Source organism: Lynx canadensis, chromosome A3 (assembly GCF_007474595.2).
Source record: "Lynx canadensis isolate LIC74 chromosome A3, mLynCan4.pri.v2, whole genome shotgun sequence".
Taxonomy (NCBI): Eukaryota; Metazoa; Chordata; class Mammalia; order Carnivora; family Felidae; genus Lynx; species Lynx canadensis.
The window spans coordinates 54057471-54073208 of record NC_044305.1 but is presented as its reverse complement, the minus strand read 5'-3'; the positions used below and the strand labels follow the sequence as shown (position 1 = coordinate 54073208).

General features: G+C 43.5%; 1 protein-coding gene across 4 annotated transcripts in view; it reads left to right on the top strand.

Annotated features, from left to right (window-relative positions):
• The window catches only part of NCK2 (NCK adaptor protein 2), a 153292-nt gene that overhangs the window by 98253 nt on the left and 39301 nt on the right, over positions 1 to 15738 (top strand). For 3 of the 4 annotated variants that reach the window (XM_030310299.1, XM_030310301.1, XM_030310300.1), the window contains exon 3: positions 12060 to 12301. In XM_030310299.1, the coding sequence (XP_030166159.1) occupies positions 12076 to 12301 (226 nt within the window). In that variant the 5' untranslated portion in view covers positions 12060 to 12075. The remainder of the gene's footprint in view (positions 1 to 12059; positions 12302 to 15738) is intronic. The other variant, XM_030310303.1, reaches the window with a different exon arrangement.

The following is a 15738-nucleotide window of genomic DNA, read 5'->3' as shown; positions in this document are numbered from 1 at the left end:
TTACCTTTTGGGGGTGGGGGTATTTTTCCATTGCTCTCCTTTGTCTCTTGACCCCGTTACTGTGATGTCTTCCAGGTCGATGGAAGACCGTGTTGGTTCCAAGTCCATGTGTTTTACAATTAATGCTGTATAATGAAATTGGCTTGTGACGTTGACAGTGAGTCTCCAAAATGGTGGTACTTGGGCTAAATTAACGTTCATAACCTTCTTCTCAGTGTGCTGAATGTCTAAGACGCTCATGAAGAAACTGACAGAGGTTAGCAAAGGTTAGCAAAATGGATACTCTCAGGGCCTGAGTGGTAAATTATGTATAAAAAGAGTAAAAAAAAAAAAAAAATAGCATTTCCCAGTTTCTGTTGCAGCAACAGAACTCCCAGTTCTGTTTCTTTTGTCAAATTTCCTAGGCACTAAAGACTCGTATTGACTTATTAGTCTAGTGTTTGGAATTCTGGTTGTGTCAGGGATTTCACATAGTAAAATTAGTTGCTTGGTGACAAACTTCTGCAAACTCACATTTGAAGATATTTTTGTTAATATGGCTCAGTTTGGGAGATGATCTGATCCTGAGAGTAAGGATAAATTAGCAGTATTCACTTAAAAAGAAAAAAAAGACGGGGATGGGGTATAGCAGAAAATCCGAGCTTTATTATAAAGTATAAAACTTTCTTTTTCTTGAGAATTGCCATCCACTAATAAATCCTGTTCAGGATCCAGTAAAAAGAAAGTTCGCTTAAGAAATTATTTGTGCCTCACATCCAGTATGATGGCTGCTATCAAAAACAAAACAAAATTGGGGCACCTGGGTAGCTCAGTTGGTTAAGCATCTGACTTCGGCTCAGGTCATGATCTTGCGGTTGGTGAGTTTGAGCCCCATGTCTGGCTCTGTGCTGACAGCTCAGAGCCTGGAGCCTGCTTTGGATTCTGTGCCTCCCTCTCTCTCTGCCCCTCCCTGGCTCATACTCTGTCTCTGTCTCTCTCAAAAGTAAGTAAACATTAAAAACAACAGCAACAAAACAAAACAAAAAAACAACAAAATAACAAACATTGGTGAGGATGTGGAGAAATTGGAACTCTTGTTCACTGCTGGTGGGAATGTAAAATGGTACAGCCATTACAGAAAATAGTTTGGAGGTTCCTCAAAAAATAAAAATGGAATGATCACATGACCCCATCCCTTTGGGATATATGCCCCAAAGAATTAAAAGCTGAGTCTCAAAGAAATAGTCGCACGTTCACATTCATAGCAGTGCTACTCATAATAATTCAGAGGTGGAAGTAAGCCATGTGTCCATCGATGGATGGGTGGATGGATAAACAAAATGCGGTATAATACCTATGGTGAAATATTTTTTAGGCTTACAAAGGAGGGAAATTCTGACACCTGCCATAAGGTAGAGGAACCTTGAGGACTTTATACTGAGTGAAATAAGCCAGACACAAAAGGACAGACGCTGTATGATCCCACTTACGTGAGGTCCCTAGAATCATCACAATCATAGAGCTAGAAGGTGGAGTGGTGGTTGCCAGGGGAGGGGGATGGGAAATTAGTGCATAATGGCAACCTGGTTGCAGTCTGAGAAGATGAAAAAGCTCTGGAGATCGAGGCTGAACGATGTAAATGTACTTAATGCCACTGGACCTGTACGCTTAAAATTAGTAGAAATGGTTAAATTTTATGTTATGTGTGTTTTGCCACAGTTTAAAAAATAAATCGTATGGCATATTGTGTGCTTGAGCTTCTACTAATACTGTAATCAGTCTTCAAAAAGGTGATAAATGCCGCTCTGGGTCAATGAGGCTAGGTCCAGTGGGCAGGTGGAAATGCCGGTGTGATGCAGAGCTGCCCTCGGAGACATAGACACCAGGGAGCAAGAGCCCTGGAACCATCAGTGCAAAGTGAGCTCGCTTGCAGAGCCCCAGGGGTTGGGGAGGGGCCAGGAGCACCAGGAAGCAGCAGGCAGCAGCGGAGGAGGAAAAAAAGCCAGCCACCTTCCATCTTGGATGTTTAGGAATCTCTTTTCACTGGTTCCCTTCAGTAACATCAACAAATGCTTTATGTTTTGGAAATAACTTGGCTACACTTACTTGCCTATAAAATGTATTGTGGTTAAGTGGCCATGGACACGTGACAATTCTCTCTTGGCTGAATACAAGCAGATATCATTCAGATTAGCCACAGCAGGAGCCGGGTGCACCCAAGATCTGTTGGGACCTCCTTGTAAAACTTCCAGCATAGGATTGATGGTGCTCTGGCATCCCAGTTTGATGACACTACCTTAGAGCACTGGTCTTATGGTTATTTTAAATTCCCTCATGCCACTCTTTTTAAATGGCGCTGTCATAATCTAGGGCAACGTGTTTTTTGAGTCCCTGTAAACAAGCTACATTCGAGTCTACTGAGTCTTGTGATTTGGCATCTCATGATGTAGGAGGAACCAGAATGTCTAACGATTATCCAGCATGGACCAGGTAGTGGGTACTTCCTGTGGATCATTTGATTTCAGCCTCACAGAAGCTCCGACCCCACCTTCAAACACATCAATGGAGGTCAGAGAAGTTAGGCAACTTCCCCCCACGGTCACCTGCCGGGTTGGTGCTGAAACTGGATTTTAAACCCAGCCTTCCCCAACTGGAGAGGAACAATCACAAAGGAAACCTTCTTCACACATACAAAGATGTAGAGACTTTACACGCTTTGACTGTCATCCAATACAATTAGGAAACAAATCCTAAAAAAGACCCTCTCCAAAATAAGCCGTGGAGTGAAAGCCACCAGGCTCTTACTGCCTTGGAAGTCTGTGCCCTGTCCTGTTCAGCCACGCTTAGCAGGAGCAGCTGCAGGGAGGTGGCCATCTGCTTGGGGTGACAACAGTATATACCCATGGGCCTGCTCCTGCACCACGGGAGGAACTGAACTCTTCAACTTTGTGTTTTGGAATCGGGAAACTTCCCTTGCAGCTGGTCTAGCCTTCCTGTACCCCTCCTCCAATAGGATACTAAAAAGCCAACAAGGCCTTCCCAGATCACACCTGGAAGACTGGGAGCTACTGTCTCTTTCTCTCATCTCATTCTCATTTACCAGTCCATCAAAAAGAAATTGAAATTCGTGTCTTGCTTATTCGTATCCGCCTTGCCCTAGGGATTTCTTTCTTCAGCCATGCTGCAAAATTCTACCGGGGAACACTCCCGGGTCGTAGAGGATCATGGATATAAAGCCTGAGCTTTGTGATGAGACCGTTCTAGGCACTTGGAATCCCCATGCAGGCCCTTTATAGCTTTGTGGATTTGGACAAGCTATTTAATTATGCTCCAGGTTTATCGTTCCTTGCCTATATCTGTAGATAACTTCAGTTTCTGAAGGTTGTCATAAACATTTGATGAGCTAGCACATCTGAAACAGTGCCGTGCGTGTACAAGGTGAATGTCGTTGCTCGGGTACACCCGTGCACCCCTTAGCCACTCCGTTGACATCCTGTACTGGCACCCCTCCACCTCTGTGGAAAAACAGTGTGGCGAGCCTAGCGCTATTGTTTATTTTCTCTTTTACATGTAGTGTATTTTTGTGCCTTAGGGAAGTAGTAAGACCTTGACTCTTGTCACGGCTTAATTAACTTACTGAGAGTTGGAACGGCCACCGGATTCCATATTGTGTCCTACTTAAAGTTGAAGTGTATTAGCTGTAATTAGTGATCCTGCTTGTAAAAAGCCACCAACTGGTCTTTCTGTTCCCCCACAGGATACCACAGGTTTCTGCCAACTCCTGTCAAATTAGTGGGCATCTGGCAAGTCTTACTTACAGCACAATTTGAAACTTTAGTAAGGAAGTTATAAGGTATTTCACTTGTTTCTGGGACTGCTTCTTTGGGTGGATCTCCTTAATATGAATGTACTGTTTAAAAATATTTGCCGATACACACCGAGGGAGGAAAACATTGTAATAAATGAGGGAATACATAGAAGGTATTGCCTTTTTGGACTGACCTTGCTAAGGTCACTCCGTGGGCTTTCCTTTTTTTTTTTTTTTTTTTTTTTTTTTAGATATTTGTATGTTTGTTTGTTTCTTTTTAGAGAGAGAGGGAGAGAGAGAATCCCAAGCAGTCTCCAAACTGTCAACGTGGGGCCTGAACTCACACACCGTGAGATCATGACCTGAGCCAAAACCAGGAGTTGGACTTTTCACTGACTGAGCCACCCAAGCGTCCCTGCATGGGTTTTTCTGTTGACTGCTAAAGCAACTCACCACAAACTCGGTGGCTTAAGACAGCCCAAATTTATCCTCTTAACAGTTCTGGAGGTCAGAAGTCCAAAAACCCAGGCTCACAAGGCTAAAATCAGGGTTTCCACAAGGCTGCATTCCTTCTGGGGGCTCTAGAGGAGAATCTGTTCCTTGTTTTTCCCCCTACTTTCTAGAGGTATCCTTATCCCTTGGCTAGTTGTACCTTCCTGTCTTCAAATGAACCACATTTCTGACCCTTCTGCCTCCCTCTCCTGCTGATACAAGGACCTTCGAGATTGCATTGGACCTACCTGGCTAATCCAGGATAATCTCCCCCTCTCAAAATGAGCTGATGAGCAACCTTAATTACCCTCTGCCATGCAATCTAATACATTCACAGGTTTGCAGGCATTTGGATGCAGACACCTTTGGTGGTGGGGGAGAGGGGTGTGGGGGCTATTATCCTTCTTCCCTCATCAGCCAAAAGCCTATATTTGAGTGAGTTTCCATACTCATTTCTTGACTGCATTGAAGGAATGAAATATTACAAAGGAAAAAAAGTCGTTTAGAACCACAGTGAAATAGATCATTTTATTCAAGTAATTCAGACTATATGTTGAAAAATCAAGGTAGGGAGGGCAACAATTCTTTTCCTGTAGTCTTCTTTTCTTTCAAGATTACTCTCTAAACCAATTATTTGCTCACAGACACATATATTTTGATATGTCTATATCCACAAGTGCATGTATGTATTTTTCTGAAACTCCAAGTTAATATTCTGGGGGTAAAAAGTTACACCTTTTTGGTCTATTTAGCTGTCTGCATATTTTGACTTAAGTTCAAGAAATCCTATTCGTCCATGTCAGTTTTATATTGCAAAGTGGGATTGGCATTTCTTAGAACTCTGCGACCCTGGTGTTTCCTGCAGTGGGCTAAATTGCTTTGTTGGTAGAAGGGTAAATGAAGCACATGTCTGGTAACCTTGAATCATCAGTCTACCTTATCCTTGAGCTTCCCATCAAACCAGGCGGCTAAAGCCTAAACAGCCACTGTCACACAATGAGGTCTCCCAGACAGTAAATACAAAAACAGGTAACCTCAGGTGGTGCGATTCGGAAGAAGCAATGTTGTCCACTCAGTGACCTCTGGAGAGGCGAGGCTGGACAGTGATACTGCCTTAGATGGGGAGGCCAGGGGAGGTGTCTCTGAAAAGGAACTCCATGTGCCTAGGGCTTAAATCACAAGAGAACAGACACCGGGGTCTGTCTTGCTCAGCAAGGAACCCTGGTGCTTTGGAAGGCTGTCTGCTGCATAGTAAGTGCTTAGTAAATCCTGACTGAATGAAGGAAAGGGTCACTAGAACATAGTCCCCCCTTACCTTTGTACAGTGTGCTGCAGTATACAGAGGGATTTAATTACGGCTGTAATTCTCATTCATTTTTTTTTTTTGAAGTATAATTGACATACAATGTTATGTTAGTTTCAGGGATACAACGTATTGATTCGACAGTTCTGTACATTAATTACCCAGGGCTCAACCACGAGTAAGAGTAGTCACCATCTGTCACCACAAAACAGTCTTAGAATATTATTGACTATATTTCTATGCTGTACTTATCCATGACTTGTTTATTTTATCATTGAAAGTTTGCACTGCTTAATCCCCTTAATCTATTTTGTCCATTCCCCCGCTGACCTCCTCTCTGGCAACCACCAGTTTGATCTCCGTATTCATGAGTCTGCTTTTTGGTTTGTTTGTTTTGTTTTATAGAGTCCACACACACGTGAAATCATATGGTATTTGTCTTTCCCTGTCTGACTTATTTCACTTAGCATAATAATCCCTAAGTCCATCCAGGTTGTCACAAATGGCAGGATCTCATCCTTTTTTATGGCTGAGTGATAGTCTATTGTATATAAATTCACCTCTTCTTTATCCTGTAGCTCTTGTTCTGGAGTCTTTTTTTTTTTTTTTTTAAATGTTTATTTATTTTTGAGAGAGAGAGAGAGGGAGACACAGAATCCGAAGCAGGCTCCAGGCTCCGAGCTGACAGCACAGAGCTGGATACGGGGCTGGAACTCACGGACTGTGAGATCGTGACCTGAGCCAAAGTGGGACACTTAACCGGCTGAGCCACCCAGACACCCCATGAGTCTTTCCTGTGCTGGGCAGTGTGCTTAGGGCTTTCTTCAAGAGCTCCCAAAGGAGGTGCTGTTATTATCCCATGTTATATGAGAGGCAGCTAGGCTAATATGTCATTGCAGGACTCCAATCGATGTCCATACGACACCAAGCCTCACTCTCTTAAACACTACATTATTATGCTTCTCCTGAGCATCGAAAGCATCTTACGAGGCTAGGCAAATATTGTTATTTCCATTTTACAGAATAAGCTAGTCTAAGGTGGGCCTACAAATGGTTTAGCTAAGCTTAGAATCCTTGGCCCTTGACGCGCGTTTTCTATTTGCCATTATGACTGAGTGGTTCAGCTTGGTCCCAGAGACCTCTTTGGAAACAGCTATGGTCATTTTGGGGTGTTTTAGGAACAGGGGCTGTTTTGAGGAGTACATAACCCAGCCGTAACCCAGCAAGATGCAGTTAACAGGATCATTTTTAAAAAGAAAATAGGGTCCTGGAATAGGATCGGCGTTATTTTAGGAATTAGTGAGAAGTTTTGAGCCAAGAAAGTTTTTATAGCTATTCTAGGCTTTTTCTTTTCTTTTTTTTTTTTTTTTAAATCTTCTCCCACCTAAAACTTGAAACAGCAGCTTCCCATTTGTTAGATTCTCTGAGGGTTTCTTTTATTCAGTATGACAGGAGATTCTTGCTAAGCTCTATTCTAGAGTGGCCACCTGACATTTAAGATAGGATCTGGCTGTATAATAGCAAATATGTGGCTCTCATTTCTGTTGGCTGGACCTGCATGATAACTTAATTAGCTATAGTTAACAAAGGCAAAAATGAGATTTTTCTGAACTGCCTAAGCTGGAGTGATAAACGTGCTTTAGTCTTTGGATCTCACCTCTGTGATTCATAGACTAAATCTAAATACTATCTCTGACCGAACAATCAGCAGTCAGAGTGTACTTTTTCAGACTTCCGTCTGTTCAGGGTTTTCCATATTAGAAAATTAAGTCAGCGTGTACGTCCAGTTTTATTATGGAATAATCTTGATTTAACTGCGTCTCTTCCTATTCCAATATGTCCTACATGCTGTAGCAACTTACCCTTAACTGAAACTAACATGCTCCTCTTGGACCCCTGATAAAAAGGGGTGGATTCTGAACTCCTGGCCAGTATGCAGTTTCCTTTAGAATGGGCCTCCAGCTGGCCTTTTCAACCTGTGTTGGCAAAGAGAAAGGAGATCGAACATCTCTTGGGATACAGGGTGATGTACAGGGTGAGGGAAGGGTACTGAACTCCACGTTGAAATGGCTTAAAAAAAAAAAAAAAAAAAAAAAGAAGACACCCAAAGGAACACTTGTGTGCTATTGGTGGGAATGCAAACTGGTGTAGCCACTGTGGAAAGCAGTATGGAGGTTCCTCAAAAAGTTAAAATTAGAACTACCCTATGATCCAGCAATCACACTGCTGGGTATTTATCCAAAGAGTACAAAAATACTAATTCAGAGGGATGCATGCACTCCTATGTTTATAGCAGCATTACTTACAATAGCCAAACTGTGGAAGCAGCCCAAGTGCCCATCGATTGATGAAGAGATAAAGAGGTGGTGTGTGTATATATATATATATATATATACATATATATATATATATATATACACACACACACATACATACATACATACATACATACATACATACAGTGGACTATTTCTCAGCCAGAAAAAACGAATGAAATCTTGCCATTTGCAATGACATGGATGACGCTAGAGAGTATTATGCTAAGGGAAATTAAGTCAGAGAAAGACAAATACCATATGATTTCACAAACAAGCAAGGGAAAAGAGAGAGAAACTAAGAAACAGATTCTTAACTGTAGAGAAGAAACAGATGGTTGCCAGAGGGGAGGTGGGTGGGAATGGATGAAATAGGTGATGGGGATGAAGGAGGGCACTTGTGATGAGCACCGGGTGATGGAAGTGTTGAATCGTGATATTGTACACCTGAAACTAATATAACCCTGTGTGTTAGCTATACTGGAATTAAAAACTTAAAAAAAAAATCCAGAAATATTTATTGTTTGCTTTTTATTGTAAATGACTTTTTGGAGTCATTTATTCTTAATTCTTCTGCTTAGTAATGTATTCCTACCCTCTAGTTCTTGTTTGCGCCTTTCAGGCCTGGAGAGCCCCCCTCTGACTCCACTGCCCCCCCAAATCCTACCCATCTTCCAAGACTGAAATCAGTCTCCTTTTCCTTTTCCCCACCTCCCAGTTATCTGTCCTTTCTCTCAGCTGCTGCCATGTAACTGGTTCAGCATCAACTCCTTCCATCGACCCTGCCTTTACTGCCTTTTTGGGTGGGTGCTCTTTTTTCCACTGGGACTGCTGTTGATTGGCTGACATTCAGAAACCCCGGAGTGAGGTGGTTGTTGATTGGTGGAGTCCACTGGGGTGAAGGAGATGTGATTGGCTAGCCCTCTGAAGCACCAGGGTAAAGCTCCTGTTGATTGGCAGACTTCACTCGAGTGAGGCAGTTATTGATTGACTGGCCTTGTGAAATTTTTATATTGATACAAGCTGGCATGAATCAATTAGAATAGGTTTGAAACCAATCAAGTGAATAGGTTCCTTGCTCTGACCAAGGAACAAACCAGTCATTTCCTAGGTGCCAAGGGAACTTCTTATTGTCACCTGACCTGGAATCCTAGATTTCCTGGGTTGAATTAAGCCTGTCGAAATACACACTACACATTAGACCCTCACCCAGCCACCCACCCCAGAAGTGGATGCATGAGCACAGATTTGGGAGTTGACAGACCTGGGCTCAAATCCTGATTCTGTAATTCAGCACCTCACTTAATCCCTGTGATCCTCAGTCTCCTAAAGAATAACACCTCCCTGAAAGGTGGAGGTTCTGGAGATTAAACAGGTTGATGTGTGTCAGGTACTCATCACACCCTTAGAGCTCTCATTACAACCCCACAGGTCTAATGACCCAAGGAAAGCATCCTGAGGGGTCATTTTGTGACTCAGTTCCCTCTTAGTTGTTTTTTTTCCCTCCTAAGGCCTGTCAGAAAGATTAACTGTAAAAACCTGATGCTCAGACCTCACTCCTCAAGGTTCTGATATAATTGATCTGTGGTAGAGCCCAGGCACCATGTTTGTTTGAGCTCCCACAGGATGTTCAGTGTGCATGGAATCATACCCTGCCCAGCCAGCTCCTTACTTAACTACTCTTCATACAGTGAAATCACACAGGAAATTAATAGATGGCTTTGACTGGTCTTACGTGATGGGCTCATCATGTTAAAAACTCTCTTGAAAACTGTGTAATTAAGAAACAAAGCTGGTATTCAAATGGAATAGTCTCTGAGCCCCATTCCTATTTCTGCTCTCATTATTATTAGAAAAAGAAAAACTGCCTTTATGATTTTGAAAATTCTAACCCTGACAGAAAGGTCAGGATAGAGAGAGAGACACATAGTATGGAGGGGAGATTTTCCAAAAGTGTATAACAAAGTGGTCTACAGTTTGGAAATGAACATTGTGTACACTTGGGTGTTGCATATATTATGCATAAGGTTTATTAAATATTTCCTCCTTCCCGAAAGGTTTGATGTCTCTAAATTTGGAAGTTAATTCAAGAAACAGGAGAACATGTTTTATTTATAAGTTTCTTTAGCATCTAGTAAAAAGTGTCATGTCATTTAAAAATGGTATTCATGCTTCTGTGGAGTCAAGTGCGTTGGTTCCCTCTGTAATCCTGAAGTCATCCCTCTAAAGTAATGAGAAGTTCTCTCTGTCAGAGAGGAAGAGGGTTTTAGTTAAGAGTCTTTCCATTATTCCTTCCTTCCAAGTTTTAAGGAAACCTAGTCAGGTGAAGGACTGAATATTGAATGGTTCTGCTGGAAAAAATACTGGGCCATCTTGTGCCTAAAAAGTCTGGAGCTGCTGAAGCAGTTAACTATATTCATTTTAATGATATGCCTTTGCTATATATTACTTCCAGAACTGATGTAACTAGATGTATAATATACCATTATTTATTTCTTGTTGTTTTAATAAGCTCTTTATTTGGGGATGACTTCATATATGGTTCACTCTTGGTGTTGCGTATTTTATGGGTCTTGACAAATGTATAGTGACATATCCACTATTAAAGTATCATACAGACTAGCGTCACTACTTTAAAAACCGAATGCTCCACATATTCATCCCACCCTCCTCCCTCACCCATTTGGGCTCAAGTCTAAGATAAGAAGGAAAAGTGGGAGTTTATCGCTGAGGAGTAAGGTAGGCAGTCGATGAGTGGACAATTACTGAAGGAAACATCAGAGGTAAAGGAGGGATTCTGACTAAACTGACCTGGCAGGATTCTTCCTGAAGGCAGGCAAGGCAATCTGTCCATCTGTCGGGCATTACCTGGGTGAGCGTGGAGGATTCTAGCTAAACCAGCGTAGCAGGATTCTTGTTAAAATTGGGACGTGTTGGGACAAACACGGAAGTACAAATATCTTGCACATCTTGCACGAGGCCTCGTGTGGAAAGAGGATTCAGAGGAGCCTGACTGAAGTTTGGTCTAGGAGAAAGTCTTTAGGAGATCGAGACAATAGATGGCCTTTTCTTTTTTTTTTTTTTTTTTAAGTTTATTTATTATTTATTTTTTAGGGTGAGTTGGGGAGGGCCAGAGAGGGAGAGAGAGAATCCCGAGCAGGCTCTGCCCCATCAGTGCAGAGCCCTAATCGGGGCTCAGTCTCACAAACCATGAGACCGTGACCTCAGCCGAAATTAAGAGTCGGACGCTCAACTGAACCACCCTGGTGTGCTGAGAGTAGGTGGGCCTTTATAGAATGGCTTCTTTACTTAGTAACGTTCATTTAAGGTTCCTCCGTGCCTTTTCATGGCTTGATAGCTCATTTCTTTTAATCACTGAGTAATAGTCCATTACCTGGATATACCACAGTTTATCCATTCACCTCCCTCAGGACGTCTTGATCACTTCCAAATTTTGCCAATTATGAGTGAAGCTGCTAGAAACACTCACCCATGTATGGGTTTCAAGAATAGTTTTATTTGTGTAAAAAAGTTGCAACGATAGTACAAAGCATTCCCATATACCCTTTACTCCATTTTCCCTAGTGTAGCACCTCACACAACCAGGGTGTGTTTGTCAAAACTAAGATTAACATTGGTATGTTACTGTTGACTCGACTTCATTCAGATTTCACCATCGTTCCTACTAATTTCCTTTTTGTGTTTTAGGAGCCAGTCCAGGATGCCACATTGCTTTCGGCTTTAATTTATAAGAACAGTTTGGGTGTGCGTGTTCATTAAATATGTTCATAAAATTCAGCGTATCTTGAGAAAGTGGATGTAAACATATTAGCTACAAGGAGCTGCTGTTACTTAATCAAGTGAACGCATTTAATTATGGCATTGTTATTTAGAATTTTTTGAAAGTTTGTTTTTGCTTCTGGCAGAGCACGCAGATTTCCCAATGTACAAAATCAGGGTTTGTTTTATTAGGGTTGCTGTTTCTAAACAAAATACCAAAGCTTGTTGAAAGAAGGTCATTTTAAGGTTATTCCAAGACCCAGGAGAAAACTGGTTGCCAAGTAGTAATAAAAGCTGTCAGTGCATAATTTCTCAAGTTGATGCACAGGACGAAGTGTTTGGTTGGTTCTCTAATGAGCATCTCCAAATGTTTTGCTGGCAGAAGGACTCCATGAAAGATGACAGAGGAAGTTATTGTGATAGCAAAGTGGGACTACACTGCCCAACAGGACCAGGAGCTGGACATCAAGAAAAACGAGCGTCTGTGGCTGCTGGACGACTCCAAGACGTGGTGGCGCGTGAGGAACGCGGCCAACAGGACGGGCTACGTGCCGTCCAACTACGTGGAGAGGAAGAACAGCCTGAAGAAGGGTTCCCTCGTGAAGAACCTGAAGGACACGCTAGGTGAGTGCATCTGTGCGTTAGGTCCCACATTATCGCTGAACTACTTCCGGTGATGGCGGGGGCGGGGCGGGGGTGGGTTGGGGCGAGGAAGCTTTGTGCTTTTGGAGGGGAGCGTGTCCCATCTTTTTAGTTCGTGTGTTTTGTTTTGTTAAAAAAAAAAACGGTCTGTTTTAAAGTTGGCCTCTTTCTTGTTGTCTTTTTTTTTTAAATAATAATGTTTTTATTTATTTTTGAGAGAGAGAGAGAGCACGAGAGGGGGAGGGGCAGAGAGAGGGGGAGGCAAGCTCCAGGCTCTGAGCTGTCAGCACAGAGCCGGACGTGGGTCTCGATCGAACTCGCGAACCACAGGATCATGACCTGAGCCAAAGTCGGACGCTCGACTGAGCCACCCAGGTGCCCCTAGTTGTCTTTTTTTTTTTTCTTTTCAATCTCTGCAAATAAAGAGATCAAGATGGAGAAATACCATGTTTGTCATTTCCTGGAGACTTCGGAGTCCAGAATCGTGTCTGGGTGTTGGGGACCCCCTGCACGTGTTTCCATCTCCTGGCATCAATATTCTAGAGGTTCCTGAAATGGAATTCCCTCCTCCAAAATGTCCGCAGCTCTGCCTGTGTCATCCCATCAGGTCTCTTTTCTCTTACATGATCCTGCCCGTGCTGCCTTCATGCATAGTGTGGGAAGGAACAGAAAGTGCTCTGAACTGGGTGGGGTTTTTTCCCCCCCTCTGCTCTATTGATTATGTTTCATAGAAACCACAGTCCTGGCAGCGTTCACTAACGTGGCCGTGGGCGAGCACCCGGGTGATGTCCGAGGCCGTCTGCGGGGACCATGGGGAGCTCAGCCCGGTTGGCTTGACACCTGGTTTTCTCCCCACGTGCCCAGTATCCCGACTTGGGACAGGCCGCCTTGAATCCCCTGAAGTTAAGGGTGTCCACTCTTGCCCTTGTGTGCATATCTGATGTACTTGAAGTAGTTACTCCTTCAGTGGTAACTCTGAGGGCTTTGCTGGAGAACCATGAGCTGAACCCCCACGTACTAAATCTAGTGTCGCCTCCTTCTAGGAGTATAGTGTGGGTCGTACCTGAGACTACTGGATATCACTTAAGAGTTTGCTCTGAAATAAGCCAGTATTCTCGTCATGTTGCGTATACTGGAGCGTTTGCTTTTTATTTCTAACAGGAGGGTTTGTTTCAGGTAGGGTCGGAGGGAAGCAGGTGGGGAACTGGGAAGAAAATTACACACCGAATGTAGTGGGCGTGGCAAAATATTCATCTTGAGTTTCGTGTAATCTTGAAAAGTCTCCTGAGTCTCTCTTCAGACCCATTTATTTATTTACTTTTAATTTTTTTTTAATTGTTTTTATCTATTTTTGAGACAGAGACAGAGCATGAGCGGGGTTGGGGCAGAGAGAGAGGGAGACACAGACTCTGAAGCAGGCTCCAGGCTCTGAGCTGTCAGCACAGAGCCCGACGCGTGGCTCAAACTCACAGATCATGAGATCATGACCTGAGCCGAAGTCGGACACTTAACCGACTGAGCCACCCAGGCCAGTCACCCATCTTCAGACCCATTTAAAGCCTTCATTTATTGGGTAGTGTTTCTGTGTTAGGGCTCAGGTTGTTTCCATGATTTGGAAAGAGAAATGAGACACCGGCCTGAGTATGAGTCACACGACCTCTCCTAGGTTCAGAGCCTTATGCAGAAATTTCTTTTTGCACAAGCAGTTTCATTCTTTCTCCACTAACCTGATACCCCTTTAATTTTTTTTTTTTTTCTCCAAGCAAGTCGCTTGAAAGGAACGTTGTGGTCCTATACTTATAACTCTTAATGAACTATGGTAGAAATGCAGTTAGCATGAGTAGATAAATACCAGGGCCTAATTTTATTTATTTATTTTTCCAATTTCAGCCTCTGCCTCACCAAAGTACCTTTTTTGGGAGATGCTAAACATCGTTGCCTTGTTTTATTTTCTTGCCTATCCATTTTTTAAAAATACAGTATCGATAGTGTAGTAAAGAATGATGTACGCAGAAACTGAACGAGTTGCTCAGAAGAGAAATAGGACAAAGCAAGCACCCCGAACCATCTAGAAGTTCCCTTGCGTACCTTGTCATTGTTCTTTTTCTCCTTCACTTGGCAGAAGGAGAAAAGCCAAAGGCCCAAGTTGAAACCCTCAGCCAGATGTCTCACTCAGTGTCTACTCCTTCACCAGCTGCGATCCGCCTCGTGCGCCGGGGGGACCGCAGGCTCTCCGCGTTAGTGGAGCCTCGAGCAATCGGCCCCTCCCAGTGCTGGGTGCTGGGTGCTGGGCCGCTGCCCCGCCCCTGCCAGATGGCCACCCAGCTCTGCCAGAACACTTCTACCTCGACAGTCAGCCAATTCCATTTTTGGAGAACACAGATTGCTCGAAAGCTCTTCCTTAAATAGAATCAAAGTTTGCTTTTCTTTAACTTTCTCCCCTTGGCTCCCGTTGTGCCCTCGAGAGCCGCCTGAGTAACGTGTGCTCCTCTCCTAGAAGATGACCGCCCCGCCTCCAGGCCTCAGTCACAGTGCAGGCATGCATCTGCCTGGAAACGTTTAGGCTAAGCATATCACGCGTTGTAAAAACACAAGTGAGATTCTGTTTTTGACATCCGTATCTGTGGAGAAATGCCCCCCTTGTTTCTGTGTATCTTTCTGTTTCGTGTTCACCATATTCCCCCGAAGCCTTGCTCCTGCTGCCCGGAGAGAGACCTTGGTGTTCCAGTGTGAGTTTTCCATTGCCCACTTGAGCAGCATCAAAGGGAAGGATCACAATGGAGTGACTTCTCAGTTCCCCGCAGCCGGGCTCGACACGGCATCGTTGTCAACCAGGAAGGTCAGAAAACATCCCGCAGCCCGTCCTGCCTCCCCCTGGCCCCTGTAGCTAAAGAATTGGAGCCAAGTGTTCGTGGCTCCCTGTTTAAATTCTTGTCTCCAGCGCGCTCTCACAATTACTGTATGATTCTAGCCAGTCATGCGGCCGGCAGAATTTCTCTGCACTGCCTGTTAGAAGGAGTGAAAATAACATGTGTTGACCTTCCAGTAGCTACTCCTGGAGTCATCCACATTTGTCATTTTTACTGCTGTAGAAGTCCACCTGATTCCTCAATCCACAGTAAGATTTTCCTGGCAGGTGCCTGGTTTGGAATAAAATAGCACTGGACTCCCCCCAGCAAAGTCCCAGTGTTATAAATGTGCGTACACATCTCTGGTTGCAGAGAAATGTAACTCTGTAAGAGTCCTCTTCTACTTTCTTATACTCACTTGCTGTGTTGAGGTCCGTGGGGAATTCAATTTAATCACACGCACGACTTGGTTAGAGTAACTTCTAGAAAGCAGTACCTCTGACAAAAAGATCTCTGTTGGGAAAGGATTAACATTCTTTCTTTTCCTTTCATAATTTATAATCAAATCAA